At 35.1% G+C, this 16633-nt stretch overlaps 1 protein-coding gene across 8 annotated transcripts in view; it reads left to right on the forward strand.

Annotated features, from left to right (window-relative positions):
• LOC130252166 (uncharacterized) overlaps positions 1-16633 on the forward strand; it is a 306913-nt gene that overhangs the window by 155731 nt on the left and 134549 nt on the right. For all 8 annotated transcript variants that reach the window (XR_008840314.1, XR_008840312.1, XR_008840311.1 and 5 more), the window contains one exon: positions 1430-1482. Coding sequence is in view for 2 of the 8 variants with exons in the window: in XM_056489461.1 (XP_056345436.1) it covers positions 1430-1482 (53 nt within the window). In the remaining 6 variants the exon portion in view is untranslated. The remainder of the gene's footprint in view (positions 1-1429; positions 1483-16633) is intronic.

Raw genomic sequence — 16633 nt, forward strand, 5'->3', positions numbered from 1 at the left:
TATGTTGGCCAATACACATGCATGGAAGATGTTCCATATGCCAGAAACTGCTGTCTCAGATGACTTGCAAAGAGGTGAAAGAACTGTCTTTCTGTGTCACCATAATCCTTTTCAAGAGTCTTTTGCTGACATTGTTTTTGACACTTTCAATTACAAGACTCAGTTTCCAGAGTCCAGGATTAAACTGTGTTTATTTCTTTGGGGTCAATAAATGTCTGGTGAAACACTCCCAAAAAAACCTTCTGTCCCACCATTAGGAAGAAAGGATGGAATGTGCTGTCAGTAATTCCCTGACCTTGAGGAGCATCATCTGCATCTTCCACCACTGGAACTGGTGATAGTGGTCAGCAGATATCTTTCTTCCTAACAGAATTTCTGAAGATTATGTCCAATCCAAACACATTCTTAGATATTTACTTATCAAGAAAATTATCTGCAATGTGCTCACTGTTGGTTTGCAACTGAAACCTTTGAGCAGGGCCTTGAATATATAAGGTCTGGTATAATGCTGAGTCCTCTGAAAAAAATGAGTCCATGTGATCCAAATTAAGTATTCAGTTTTCAGCCTGATCTCTTGGCAGTGAGGAACTCATCTGGGACAATGTTTTTCCTGCAAAGGAATTTGCTGAACTTGAGTTGTGCAGTGTTTGCAACACAGTCAAAGCATTCATGATTACAATATATGGACCATAGCAAAATTATTAACTTTCTTCTATGAGGATTTGAATACTACTTGTTTAATGTCTCTCCAGACCACAAGTCAGTCAATGAAATTTCACAAAATATCAGTGTTTGAACTTCTTAAATGTCTGTTTGTGCATAGAGGAGCTCCCATGGAAATATTGTGTGACTAAGTAATTAACAATTGTAGCATATTCTATACTCATTGAAGAAATAAAAGTTGCTCAGGAAGGCTAAAAACTTGGCATTTTTTGATGTTAATATTCATCATATAACAGTCTTAATAATGTTCTTTTGACATTATATATATTTATTTGAAATGCTATTGAAATTAAAGTAACTCTGTATATTTCAGTGCCCTGAAGAACATTGTTGAGAAATACATGCCTTTTATATTTCACCATCTGAACATCTGAGTATTCTTTATAATCATAGTCATACATTTGGATTTGAATTAAAGTACACAAAAGTTGATACCACCTATGTAACAGATGCCCTTAAACCTTTCTTTGAATATCATGGTTGGGTACGTCTGTTGGGTTCAGTTCTGTTTATAAATGTAATCCTGGCAAACAGTCAGGAATCTTCTGAACAAACAGGGACCTGCTAGATTTTAAGAGACTTTTCATTTAGAATTATTTTGCTGCTTGCAGTTTCTATATAAAAGTAATCACTCATTACTAAATTTTTCATCAAAAATATGGGACAGAGAGATAAATTATAATGAAGGGTCTTTTCCTCTTTGCAGATTTCTTTACAATATATTCTGCTCCAGCCAGTGAATTTTGTTTAACTGACCAGGTAAGCAAATATACATAGTCATATTTTTGTTTCAGAAAAATGTTTTCCAGACATTTGGAGAGGTTGGTATTCTGAATTGCTGGATAAAATTTGCAAAATCTATTAGAAATATGTTCAAAAAGCTTTCATTAGTTTTTAACTACCAAAACCAAAACAGTTAAAATTTTAAGAGTTCTATCATTTTCAATTAGAAAATTTCTCATATTTTCCAGATGTTTGAACTTTTATTGTTTCTCTCCCTTCCCTTTTCTCCTTGTTTCCTCACATTTTACATTGATATTTATGCCCTTTTTTGTTTTTATCAAAGTCATACAAGTGGAGCTTTGTTTTTGCTATCGATTTCCCTCTACCTACCAGTATTTCAACACAGAAAACAAAACCATCTGCTGAGAATTCCAGGGATGGTATTTTAACACCATGGGAATGGAAAAGCTATGCTCTAGGGGCTGTTGGGAAGTAGAGATGGCTTTGGAAATTTGTAACACCTTTTCTGAAATTAACAAAATGCAATTCAGAAATGAATGAACTTACAGTTAATGATTTAGTTTGATTGGTACCAAAAAAATTAAAGTAAAGCTTCTAATTAAACTCTTTCTGTGCTCAGGTTCACAGACTAGATTCTGTGTTTTACCTGTGGAATTTCAGTTTGGCTGGCTGTTGTTTTAGGTAGTTTGCAGAAAATACCTTTTATGTCCACCTCTTTTTATCATTATGAGGGAGTTGGGCAATATCATTTATATGCAGCACAGCTGTAATGTTGCCTACACAAATTTGATATTTTTTATGCCTTTTTTTTAGTAGAATATTGTGGACAAAATTAATGAAGTTGCTGTTTTGGAAGGAATATTATCTTCACACTATACAGAAGTGGTTTGCCTTAGATTAAAAGTTTTTTGTGCTTTTTGATAGATTTATCACAGCCCTGGCTAGAATAACCAAATAGAGCCAAAATAATAAATAAGACTGTGGTCTTTCTTTGAAATTCTTTTTCTTATTTTAAGCTAAAGTAGTCCATAGCTCTAGTTTTTTATCACTACTGTTAATCTCCCTTTAATTTAGATTAGCTGTTCTTTGATCATCCTCTCATCATTCCGACTTCTTTACATTGGGTTTTTCTGTGGTACAGCCAACACTTAAAAAGCTTTCTCAGTCTCAGTTCACTAAGCAGAAATTTCATCCCTTTGAATCTTCTCCTGAATTTTTTTTAGACAAATTGCTCCCAATATCTTTTAAAGAGATATCTGGATATCTGCTTCACCTAGTGCTTCATTTTGGGTGCTTAATGTGATATTTCTGGGTTTTGTTTGCAAATTAGTCTGCAATCATCCTTGCAAGAAAAGCGAAAATCTTGATTTAAAAATACCTAGTGATTTCAAATGTTAGTCTTAAGAACTTTTCAAAATAATTTAATAATAAAAGTTTGGACAACTTATCAATGAACAAAAAAAATTTCACCCCCAACATCTGTGCTCTCTTTTTCTGGATCTTTGGCATATCCAGATTAGTGATTTATACAAGATTCATTATTCTTGTATTTTTTATGGTATTTTGTTCAAAGCATTGCAAGACATAATTATCAACAGTAAATTAATCCATTAATATAACTTTAACAGCTCTAGTAAAAAGATGGCTGTGATATTGTCTGATCTTCTTCTTATATCAAGGTGTCTCCTGCAGAATTTGTAATGGTGTTTGCCTTACAGATATAAATTGCAATGAAATTGTAATTTTTTGATTAATTTGAAATAATAATTGGTTTGTTCATCAATATGAGATACCCAAGAAAACAAATCATTATGGCTCAAAGAGCTAATTTAATTTTTTTAACAGTCTCTGTTTCTTTAAGTGTCATTAATAATTTTTCCAAAAAATCAGTGTAATTTAGAAAGATTTCTCCTAAAAAGTCTTTGACAGGACAATTCCTAAAAATTATTTAATTAAAAAAGTGAAATCAAATTCATCATCAAAGCTTTATTTTTTGTGAATAAATTATTTTTTCCTACCTCATCCCTGCACCTTCCATACTCTTTTTCTTTGGCCACCATTCTCAAAGATTGCCTGGTCTATATTTCTGGATAAAATACGTCTGGCAGTCAGTGACATTTTTTTTCAAGAAAACAAGTCCAAAGGCAGGGATTAGATCCCCAAAAAAGTTTTATACAAACTGGACAAGCTCAAGAAGTGGCCCAAGATGATCTTTTAGATCCCTTCCAGCCCAGGCCATCCTATGATCCTGTGATTCTCTGAACTGTTTGCTCTCCTTATTGAATTCATTTATGGCCTCTTTTGCCCTTAATGGCCGTTATGTAGGCTTTATGAAGTTTAAAAAATGAGCTACAATTGATACTACTGCTCCATGAGCATAATATATCTTTGTATTAATCAATAAATATGTTATTTATATAGATATATAAATATAATATATAATATATTATACATAATATATATTTATATAAATATAAATATATTAATCATATTCCAGCTAATGAGCAGGTCTGTGATGAGGTAACAGGCTTGGCTGAGCCCAGAGGATGATCAGCAGCTCAACATGGAGAGCAGTGCTGGTCTTTAACACTGGCATTGAAATGCAAGCTGATTTTGGCACTTTTCATTACTTTACAAATTAAAATGGGAATCAAAATATTTTAAAGATTATTCATGTTTTTGATGAGTCCCCTGTTGTGTGATATTTGAGGGGTAGGATGCTCTGAGCCTGCATGACTACCTGGTGACTGAGATGCTGGGTTGCTGTAGCAATACTGTTCAAGAACAGAATTTTCCATAGATATTTGATCAGCAACAATTCTTACAAGAAATAACGCTGACAAAGAGCTGTATTTTAAAGTTTGTCAGGCTACTGGCATTCTCAGAGGTTTTGAAAACCTTCCAAAAGTATGGTTGCATTGTTATTACACAATTTCTAGGCAGCACACAAATTGAGGACCAGAAATTATCTAGAACACATAAAATGCAACAGGAAAAGGCTTATTTTTTTTTTCATTTTGAATCTTTTGAGCAATTGGTGGCATCTTATATTTTCATTTCAAGGAGTAAATTTTGATTCTGTATGAAGTAATAAAAGCTCTAAATTACTACTTTGAGGCAAAAAACACCTTAGAAGTGTATTCCATAAGAGCTCTCTCAATTATTTTGGAAGATTTTTGTATTCCAACAGTGCTTTTTTGAAATTCCCAGGGGTTTTAGCAAGTTAGGACTATTGTAGCACATCAAATTACTGGCAGATACAGAACAAACTATAAGGAACAGCCATTGTGAGAGAAAATTGGATTCACAGTTTTCACAAATGGGATCTGGTTGCCAGTGTTACACTTGAACAAAACCACAGGATTCACCTAATTACTCTCCACTCAGGTCTCAGATTCATAAGGAGATCCATCCTCAAACTATAAACCAAAAGGCATACAAGCTGGAATGAAACAATCCAGTAATTCTCTATTAATTGTGTGTCACTTAAACTTCCTTGCAAATACCTGGTCCTGACTCTTTCAGAAACCCAATTTTGGACTTACTAGCCCCAGGTCTCACCTCATGTGGTCGTTTCTGCATTGCTGTTATTCTGAAGTCTTGTATGGCATAAAATTATGTGTTTTGTTTCTGTGCACATGGATGATTTTCATATAGAATCAGCACAGATGAAATCATTTCAGTTTGCCCCTGAAAAATTAACAACCATAAGAAAAACAGGAGTAGTTTCTTCACTAAGTCTAGGGCTTTGCATGCATTTGTCCTCAAAATTCCACAAATCTCTAGATGAGTACAAAGAGTCCATTAAAAGGCAGCACTTTTAGTTTTTAAAAAGTGCAATTTCATTCATGTGCTAAACATTTTGACTATTGAAAATTACTTAATGCAGAGAATTTTCAATAATGCCCAGCAGTAAATAATTGTTCCTCTGGGCCCTTTGTATTAATCGGTGATAAGAACATGTGCATTTTTGAGAGAGGCTTAAATTTGTTAGAAGGGCTGTTTTTTCCATCCTGGGTGTACAAGAACATGAACTTTAGTTCAAGTGATTATAAAAACATCTAGTGGGTTTTCCTGTTGTGGCATTTTGGTTTGCTAAGAGGGTATTTATCTTCAATTTATGTCAGCAATGGAAGACCCCAGAACTGATATTAACTTTGCATATATATTTTTGTTTGCAGTATTTTTATTTAACTAGTCCTAAATTCTCTAGCATTTTCCCTTCTTGTGTAGCAATATCTGCTGGTCAACTATACTAAATCCTGGGGATGGCAAATCTCTCCAAGTTTTTTCTACTCCTGAGTGACTTTCTTCAGGGTCGTGTAAACTCCTTTTATATAAACTCCCTTTTCCTACCAGGAGGTTATCAGCAGAAATTCCCCCTTTTCTTTGGTCACTCATTTGATGTCTGCTGACTCAGATCTTGCATCCACATAGTTAAAACCCAACTTTAGTTTAGGTGGACCCAGCCCCTCCTGTGCAGATCTCATCCTGGCAGGGAGAGGAGCAGCCCCTGAAGAATAAAAGTAGTGTGTGTTCACTTTTTGGAAGGGAGCTGGTTAGGGAAGGGGAATCCAGCCTTTATTCCTGGAGCAGGACTGTTGTCCTGGCCCACTGTGTACACTTGAGAAGTCAGGATCCAAACCCGTCTCTCTTCATATAGCTCTGCTCTGCTCTGCTCTTTCTTAAAGGAAAATATTTGAAATTAAATACAAGCCTTGGAATGATAGGTTCTGATGGATGTGGAATACATGGTGTCACTTTTTGGGCTATGTCTGTAGACCTGAAAAAGCCTAACCACAGAGCCTTAAGCTAACTAACCAGTTCAAATGTTTTTAATATTCCTTATGCAAAATTCCATACAAAGTGTACTCATATATGGGCTCTGCTCTTGGAGCTACATCCAGACAGAGCAAGCCCTTGTTTTCAGGAAAGGCAGATTTTGACTGATCTTTGTATGAGGACAGGAGGCCACTTGCAGGGTCAGGCTCTCAACAAACTCAGCAACTCTTTTTCTCCTGCCATCAATCTTGCAAAGTTTGATAATTCCATTAATGTTTCATCAGTTGGGTGCAAGTATGAAAGAACTCTTCCTTTCATGCTCTCCTTAACTTTGTAGCTTTAGTAGTTAGAGAGGATATTTTCAAAGACTCATTCTAAATTCAGACTTCAAACAGTGTTTATAAAAAAATGAATAGCCAAGACTCAAAAATAAGTTACTTTTTTTGTTTGTTTTTTTTGTTTGTTTTTTTTTGGTTTTTTTTGTTTTTTTTTTTAATGTCATCATATATGCAATATTGTTCAATCACTACAAGGAGAAGGAAGTCTGAAAAAATAATTTCATACCATTTAAATATTTGTAAAGCAAGTCTTTTAGGTAATTGTTATGCCAATTCTATTTTTTCTTATTTTCATATGGAAGCAGCAAATGAAACAAATTATTGGTTACCTGAAATGTTAAGATTTCAGCAGAAACATCTCATTGATTTCATTCTGTTGAGTTTTCAATCTACTTTTAGAAATTAGTCAGACATGTAAAAATAGGATAGTGTATGTGATTTTTTTTCCCCTCAAATATCTCCAGGCAGTAGAATGTCAGAAGTTACAGGAGCTGAGAGCTACAAGCCTCATCTTGGAACAGTAGAGATATAACTATTGTGGCTTTGGCATTTTCTCAAAATGAATAACTGGATGAGATACTGACTTGCTTCGTTTTTACAGCAAATAAAAATTGTCATATGTCCAAAAGCTTAGTTTTAAGTAGTTTTTCCTGGAACATTTAAGGGAAATTTCATCTAAATATAGTTGTGGTATTATATTGTAGTTTAAACTGGTATCTTCAGGATGCTATTTTTATTATTGCATCTTTTATGTCTGAAGATTTTTTGGCTAATTTTCATTACATATAGCAAAAATGAAAAGCTGTTCTAAAATTTTCTTGTGATTTCTCAACAGTTTAATTTTTCTAACCCTCACTGGGGATAGTTTCTACACAGTATTGACAACTTTGTTTTCTGATCTACTCAAATGAAATTAAGTAAATAAGGAAGAAAATTCTAGAAAGGATGAAGAGGGATGGCTTGATAAAAATGAGTTAAAATATTTTCCAGACTTCTTACAACTGCCCTGTTGGAAAGACCAACAGCTATAATAAATTAAATAGTGAGATTATAGAGTTTTTTCTGCCAATTTTCTTTTAAGATGTTCATATGACCTAAAGATTTTGTATCCTATTAGTTTACAATGGTTTTAAAACAAAACAAAGTGCTTTTTTAGCAGGCGGATCTAGTTCTTGAATAGAAACTGCACTGTGAGGAAATTAAGTTCTGAGGAAGTTGCTTATGTTACAAAGGAAAACATATGAGAGCCAGTGAATGGCAGATTTACAGCACTAAATCTGCTCTCCATGTGTCCCCTGAAGACCTAAGGTGGCAGGAACCTGCTAGAAAATGATGGTGCTCAAATTCATATTTATATGTGTGTCTTTGTCTCCTTGAGTCTCACTGGCTGCAATGTTCTCTTCATGCTGTTAAGAGTAAACAGAGTAGGAACCTTAAATATTTTCAGGGTGGTTTTGCCTTTAATGGTGTGGCATATAGTACAAGAGAAACATCATGGATTTGCCAGCCTGGGCTTGCAGGATCTGTGGTACAATTCCTGCTTCCCACTGTGTCATGCTTAGGAATATTTGCATAATATTATCCTTTAAATTGCATACACCAAACAGGTATCAAACTAAAGCCCAAATTGCCAACATCTAGAAGAAAATACTTTGTTCAGATTGATCAAGAGATCAGACACATGCAACTCTGGGCTTTTTTTTGTCTAATCCTTTGGAGCATTGAACTATCTGGACACAATCCTGTGCCATGTGCTCTGGGATGACCCTGCTTGAGCAGAGAGCTGGGATCAGGTGACCCACAGGTCCCTTCCAGCCTGACTCATTCTGTGAATAAAAAGGATAATGTTTCTAAAACTGAAGATAAAAAATTACAGCCACATTTCACATGCATCTAATGATGTACTTCCTAGGGAAAAGTGGAGAGTGCAGAATGGAAGAGGTAAAAATGGAACTATGTAACACCAAGCACTAAGGGCAGACATGGAACATTGTGCTTTGTTTTATTGTTCTTCATCACTGAGGTTTTTGATGTGTTTTTGTTTTTTTTTTTTTTAATCTTCCCAGTCTTATTTCTAAACTGTTTTGTACTCCTTTCTTTCTCACCTCTTCTGCAGGTTGAAACAGACTTTGGAATTTGAGTACTTAGATAACAGGTGTTATCCAAAGGAAGAAGAGTAATTTAAGAAACAATATATTTGAGGAAGGGGCAGAAGGTAGCTTGGGACAACTCTTCACATGGCAAATCATGGTTTCCTAGAACATGATATGTTAGGGGGCTTTCAATTTTTCCCCAAAATCCTCATCCCTTTCTGGGTTGTCTTGCTTTTGAGTCGCTTGTTAAATTGAGACTCCAAATGTCTGTGATAAAGAGATGCAAGTGTGCTAGACTGGGCCCATTGAATGTAGAGATGCCAGACTTATTGGGAGTGACACTGTGAAATTAATATGTACACACTGCAATTTAAAGGATAATATTATGCAAATATTCCTAAGCATGACATGTTAAAAAGTAGTTACATTTTAGACACATCCATTAATATTTTCTCTTGAATATCAAGTGCTTCCTCCCACCTGCCATCTCTTCCATGTTTTCACATGCTATGATGGTTAAATGTCATAAAGCTGTCATAACGCTGTGACTAGGCTTTTTGGTTAGTAGAATCTAGCACAATCTGCATTTATATTGTGCTCAGCACTTTAACAACTGATTATACATTTCTAGCAGTACCAAAAAGACATATTTTTAATAACTTTTTCTTCCTATGGAGCAGATTCTGAATTGTTTTTGCTGTTTCTAGCACACAGCACTACTATGTTTTGTCCCTAAGCAGCATATGGGGGAAAAAACAAACTTAATGGCTCATTCTGAGTTCTGCATATGATGGTGTCACTCAGTTTGGAAAAGAAGTAGCAATTCTGAGTGTTTAGGCTTAGGCCATGCCTTCTTACTCCCCACCCCAGCCAGTCTCACATAAACATAATTCCTGTTCATCTTTGTGAGCTGCTCTTTACACCTGGAGTTAAATGCCAGAATTCCACACAACTTAGCAAGCAAATGAATTGCCAAAGTTTGCAACAATCACAGCATTTGTAGAATCTTGGTAGGATGTGGCAGTCAGTATTTTATTTTTCTGATCAATGCTGCCCATTAATAGCAGTGTGTACCTGTGCCCTAAAGTGCTCGGATTTCTTTCCTCCCATTTGTTAAGCTATTTTTATTGTGAAGTACTGAGGAATATTGTTCATGTTCTGTCCACATGGACATTCTAGGCTTCAATCCCCTCTTTTATATATAAAAGTTTAAAAACACCACATTGGTTTGCATTAAGGAATCTACTGGCAGTGGAGAAGTCTTTCTTGGAAACTTAAATTAACCAACAGACTATAAGTAATAAGCATGTAGTTGTATTGGCAATATTATTAAAATATCACCAGCAACATCATGGTTAGATATATTAAGATTTTCAGTTTAAGCAGGATAAATATCCTTTTACACACTTAAAGTGATTGAATTTTATCTCTGAACTGAACAAAATATATTATGTGGAGCATTACATTTTCTAATGTCTCTCTATCAAAATTTGTTAAAAAGGTACTCCTCATGAACCTACTTATTCCTCTAGGAAAAAGAAATAGGTACATTGGAGAAAGCACACAGATTCTAAATAATACCAAATAAAAACATTCTGTGCAAACATCTATGAAATATTTATTTAATATTATTGCAGTTATGTGAAAATTTAATAGGTGTCTACATGTAGGATATCAATAAAAGATTATTGCTTAGTTTAAAGTTTATCATCTATTATCTTAATTCAAAGAAATAAAAAGAAATGTTGTACATATACTGAGATTTCTTGTTTTGTACTCCAATAAAAAAGTAGGAGTCTTTAGGGTCTGATATCAGGCAATGCTAAAATCTAATAGAAACCTAGATCATTAAACACATTTGTCATTCTGAAGACAGAAGAGCAAAAAGGAGGAAGAAAATATTTAGATTAAATTATATTCCAACAAGAAAAGGTAAACAGAAGTAAGAAGAGCAAATGGACCTCTCTAATCCAAATAAAGCATTTTAACAACAAGTAACTATGAAATACAGACCACATGGATTATGGAGCAATATTTTTTTTCCCTGCACACAACATTTTTAGCAATAACAAGCAGAAAAATTGCACCTTTAATTAGAATAAAGAGTAGGTATTTGTGTGATTAAATGTTTGAATGACAATTAAATATTCTTAGAAGTTGTTATCAATATAATAGACTTGATTATACAGAGGAAAGTTATTTCTGTTAATGATGCTGTCGTTTAAATACTACATCATAGATGAACTTCCAGGAAATAAGTTCCTTCAAAGCACAAAAATCCAAATTGGGAGCAAAGATCAGAATGAACAATTATTTACTTTATTCCACATAGGTTATTTTATTACTCTTATCATTATAACTGGTGGTGCTTTACACTCTGGGATTGTTGCTTAGCACTCTGCCTTTGCAGGATGAGACCTGCAGGCTTGGGGGAAGGAGGAGTAGGAAAAATGTGAAAACTTGCTTAAATATTAAAATATTCTGCATGTGTAAATACTAAATGAGAGGAGGAAAGAGCAGTAATGAAAATTATATCTAATTGGGTGAAAGAAGACACATTGACATGTGCTGGCAAATACAGCAAAGACTTTTGGAAGTTTAAGCTATCAAGAGGTTGATGTTTGATCCATGGAGGTTGGTATCTGTTACAAGAGTAGTTCAGAAATGTCTGACAGACTGTTTGAAGGTATCACAACCTACAGAAAATGCCAGAATTTTCAACTCTTGGATTTTAATCAACTCAATGTTTCATTTGGAAAGGAACAATATTTTCAGAATGTAGTATTCTTTTAGCTCTTCTGTGGGATTATTCCCAGGGTAGATGGAGTCTTGGAGCCCTTTCCTTTGGTAGATGCTCCTGTGCCCAGAAAGGGTTGTTGTACCTGGGAAACCTGTGACATTGTGTTCTCACTAAGTGGTGCTGCAGAGGTACCCAGAACAACTGCAATCAGAATATACTCAAAGAAAGATTTATAGGGAGACTAAGCAAACACAATTAAGCTAAAAATGAAAAATAAATAATAAAATAGAAAAAAAATTAAAAATCCCAACAAAACAAACAAAAACCTCAATAAACCAAAACCATAACTAAACCAACCAACCAACCAAACAAACAGAAAACTAATTCCCCCTCCAAAAAACCCACAGAATTAAAACTATATTCAGTACCCGGAAAAAGAAAAAGAATATATAAGAAAATATATAAGAAAAAGAAAATATATAAGCAGTTGGGCTGAGAGGCCTCTGTACATAAGCACTAGCTAGAAAAATATGGATTAGAAATATATTAAACAGTTGAAGGGACTCTTTCTATCAAATATAAACAGAGTTTTATGATATTTAAAAAACTCTCTGCAATTCTGATGCGTTTTTTTTGTCAGTTTCTGCAGGATGGTCCAAAAAATTTTGGGTTACACTAATTGTTTCAATGAAGAAAATTTCTGAAGAATTTCTTAATTTATATATTTAAAATACAAATGCGCAGTATGTGTTAAAGAAATTCCCAACTAATTAATTAAATGGATAATTTTTCATCTGTATCAGACTTTAAATTAATTGATCAATTTATTTTAATCCATGTCTAATTGCTTACAAATCTGTTTTTTGCAAGATGAGTCTGATGCATGTTGAGAACAGGATGTCCTTGCATTGTTTTTATTTTGTGTCACAGGTTATTTTGTAAATGTCTTTCTCATGACCATTAGAGAGTTCAGAGTTATGTCAAATATCAAATGGATGTTTCATTTTGCAATTTTTCTTAACTATAAAGGGCACAGCATCTGAAATACCAGTGTTCACCCTGCTATAAGTTTAAATCAGAAAATAATACATGCTGAGACTTAGTCCCAGGTATCTTGTAAAAACTGTGCTGAATTTTTACCTAAATCATGTTTTCACAAATTCTGAATAGGCAAAGTTGCATATTTTCCTAATTGCAATATGAAATATTTGCTGATTTGAGTGATCTGAGATATTTAAGTGGTCAGATAAGAGCAGTTTAACTCAGACTATAGGTGGAAAAGGCATCCACATTCAGGCATGTAGTCAACAGGCAGTTGCATCACAATTTTTAAGCATCAAATGTATCTTGTACCTCTGGAACTCACAGTTTCACCTTACCTGAAGCTGGACTGATTTCTGCACAAATATTTTTGTAGTCTTTATGATTTACATTGCACAATATGATATCAGTAGTAGAATCTGCTTTCTCAACAGCAGCAGCTTCTCAATCACCCTTCCTCTCCAGAAGTGAATTTTTTAGTTACAGTTTCTTACAGTACTACAGGGATGCAATGCCCAATGTCAAAATCAGAAAAAAAAAAATGCATTACTTATCTGTAAAGAGCTTTGATTTTTTACAGCACCCACAAATCCATCCTAGTCTCTGTTGTGCCATTTGCTCCAGAACCTAATTCCAAAGTGAGCCACATGAGAGAGAGACAGGGTGTGAGAGAAGTGAAGTATTTATTCTGCCTTAGACTGTACTCAAGAGAGCAACACATGCATTTCATTGATGAGCAGTATTTTCACAGGGGTTCTTTGCACACATGTCTGAGTGTACACACACACCCACTGCAGCATCCACAGAGGAGCTCAGGCTGGACCAGACACTGTGGAGGAGAAGTCACTGCTGGCAAGTAACTCCCTAATACTCAGAGTAAATGGGGGCTTGGTCACACCACATTCAGTCAAATGGTGCTGACTTTTTGGGAGTATTTGCCAAAATAGAGAGAGGAAATAGTTTATTATATACAAAGATGCAATGTGTAATTTTTCTCCCAGAGGGGAAAAAAAAAAGGTTTTAAGAATAAAAACCACAAAAAAGAGATTACAAAAAAATGGTACTGTGGTAGGAAGCCTTTTTTGGTGAAAATGCTATTTCTTGTGATATGCTTGGTTTGCAAAAACTTCAAGATTAGGATTTACATTGTGACTGAAAACGCATATAAATACTATATTCATTTTCTTTCTCATAATTAGGTATTTGTAGTCAGTTGCCAAATACTTTGAAAGCAAAGCTCTCTTCAGGCTTATTTATTTAGATTGGTAGTGTATCTCAGGCTCTTCATTAGGCATCCAGATATACAGCTATGTCCTGAACAAGAAAGATGTCTGATACTTTTGAAGACAGAAATGGAGGAGGAAATTCAAGTAGTCACTGCTCATGTTAAAAACTAATTTTTTGTCATGTAGATAAGGAGATAATTTATTAGGAGATCCTCCACATATACAGGAGAAGCCACTTGGCTAGTTATTTGAAACTTGTGTGAGTTGTCAGTAGATCCAGCATAAGGTGATGATCTGAGGTAGACAAAGACATATTGATGGATTTTGTGTTGGTTCTTCTTAATGTTATAAGTAGCTGTTTAGATCATCTCCAAAGACCTCAATGAAGTATTTCAAAGGAAATTTACTGCACTGATTCTTTGTTTACATAATTAAACACAATATTTGTTGTAGGTGGCTGTGATTTTAAGGCTCCCATACTCAACAAAGTTCTTCATACTTGCTCCCTTTGGATGGTTCTTATAGTTTCAGTGAGAAGATTAATTGTACAGATTCATACAACTATAAGAGTGTGCACATTAAGGCCTAGAGATATTTTTCAGCCCCACTCCTCTCCCAGAGCATGGAAATAAAAGGTTCATCATGGGACACACTGTGTGAAGACAAGGTTTCTGCATGCTCTGTGCACAGCATTACATTCAATCAGGTATATTCAAATTGATGTAGGATGTTGGCATTCCTTATGAAAGTTTATTTTGCTTGAATTAGGAAAAAAATTCTTTACAGTGAGGGTGGTGAGGCACTGAAACACACTGTCCAGAAAAGTTGTGGCTGCCCTATCCCTGGAAGTGTTCAAAGCCTGAGTAACCCATCTGGAGGAAGGTGAACCTGGCCATGGCAGGGGATTTGGAATGAGATGAGCTTTCTGTGATTCTATGAATTCACCATCCCAGGACTGCTTGCAGAACTTAGCAGCATTTTAACTAAGGGGACTGTTGCCTACATGTTGTATTCTGCTTCTTTCCCACTAGATAAAAGCTATCCAGAAATGCATTCCAGAAACCTGGTTGCTTGGTTTCATGCTCTGTGGGCATTGGTTACCATAGTGTTTTAGAAAAATACTTTTTCAGGAAGCAGAAGCATAATCAAACATAGTCCACTAGAGCTGTGGTGAAGGAACCCTCTATTAACAAATTGAAAGCAATGCATTTATGGATTTAATTATTAGTAAACTTCAATTTCCTGCTAAAATCAGAAAAATATAAAAAAGCTGGCATGCCAGTAAGTCCAGAAGTATTCTTCTAGGTACCCAGCAGCTGCCAACCCTTTGAATACACCTCCTTATGATTGTCCTGTGACTGCTGTAAACTCTCTTCAGCAGCCAAGTCTTTCTGGAAAGCAAACCAGACAGTTCCCTCCACCCAGCTGTAGACTTTTCTGTAGATACTTATTTCTGAGCCACTGGAACAAGCCCTGCCTCCCAGTTTTTAAGGCAGGATATACCTGGTACTGATCAAAAAATGTTATATTCATACTGGATTCCTCTTGTCCAAATTTTACTTTACATGTATTTTTTGTAATGAAAAAATGCAAATTCTTGACTTTGATCCCAAAGAACTAGGTACTGTGCAAGTTTAATATAAAAACCCTTTAATGTTCTCAAATTCATGCAGTCTGTGTAAACTAGTGGTTCAGAATTCCAGACAGAAGTTGAAAGACAACTGAGGAGTCTTGTCCCAATTTGAAATAAGAAATAAAGGTCTTCTACTTATTACTAGGAAATAAAAAAACAGCATTTAGATACAGGATGCTTTGTAGTCCTCTGAAATCTCCTTTTTGCTGGTCATTCATCCAGTTCTGAAAGTTTCAGACCAATGACTAACCTACTGTGCTATTTGGTTTTGGTTGATGGTTCAGCATATTTCAGGTTTTTCAATAATCATTCTGTGCTTATTTATGTGTCACCCTTTGTCCAAGCTGCAGCTTTGCTGTTGAGTGTGAACTAGAACAATCTCTTGAAGTCAGATGTGTTTTCAGCTACACTATAGTAATCTTGGCTGTAATGAGGAGGCTCCTGTCTCTCCACCAAAATGAAAGTTTGGATATTAACCTGAAATTCTCAGTGTGTGAATATATCTGGGCAGAAGAAATACGTAATACAAAATTCGATGAGATGTGGGGTCACAAGCTACATGAATTCATGTATCACTGCTGAATCTCAATTCTTTCAGGATTTTCAGAGTAAATGTTTTAATCTGATTGGCCAAATCAAAACCTGAGGGCAATAATTGCTTTTTTTTTTTAAATTAAAATTTTAATTTTAAATGGTTTTTCCAGTACAGAACTTTGATAGAGAAAGATAATTAGGTAATCAAGGATCTGGTAGCTAAGATACTCAACTGATTGCACAATAACTGATCCCAGTGCTGATTTCAGAATCCTGTATGGGAAGATGTGAAATCTCTTGTGGAAGGAACTCTGCTTGTGCACAGGAATATTACCAAAATGTGTAAGGCAAAAACTAAAGAAATGCCCTGATATGACTGCACAATGTGAATTTCACATGGAGTGTGGAACTGAAATTTGATAAGATAAAAGGGCTCTCCTGTGAGGAAAGGCTGAGGGAGTTGGGCTTGTTCAGCCTGGAAGAGAGAAGGCTCTGGGGTGACCTAATTGCAGCCTTCTAGGACCTAAAGGCAACATTCAAGAAAGATGGAGAGAGACTATTTACAAGGGCCTGGAGTGACAGGACAAGGTGGAATGAAATGATCCTCAAGGTCCCTTCCAACCCAAGCCATTCTGTGATCCTGTGATTTTGAGTTATTTTGCACATTTTCCCTAAAGCTAGTATAATTACTGTGTCTTTACTCAGAATGCAAGTTTTCCATTATTCCTGTGAATTATCTCTTCCAAAAAGCATAATACCTTCTCTGTGATGACACCTGC

This window comes from Oenanthe melanoleuca, chromosome 1 (genome assembly GCF_029582105.1).
Source record: "Oenanthe melanoleuca isolate GR-GAL-2019-014 chromosome 1, OMel1.0, whole genome shotgun sequence".
In the NCBI taxonomy this organism is placed as follows: domain Eukaryota; kingdom Metazoa; phylum Chordata; class Aves; order Passeriformes; family Muscicapidae; genus Oenanthe; species Oenanthe melanoleuca.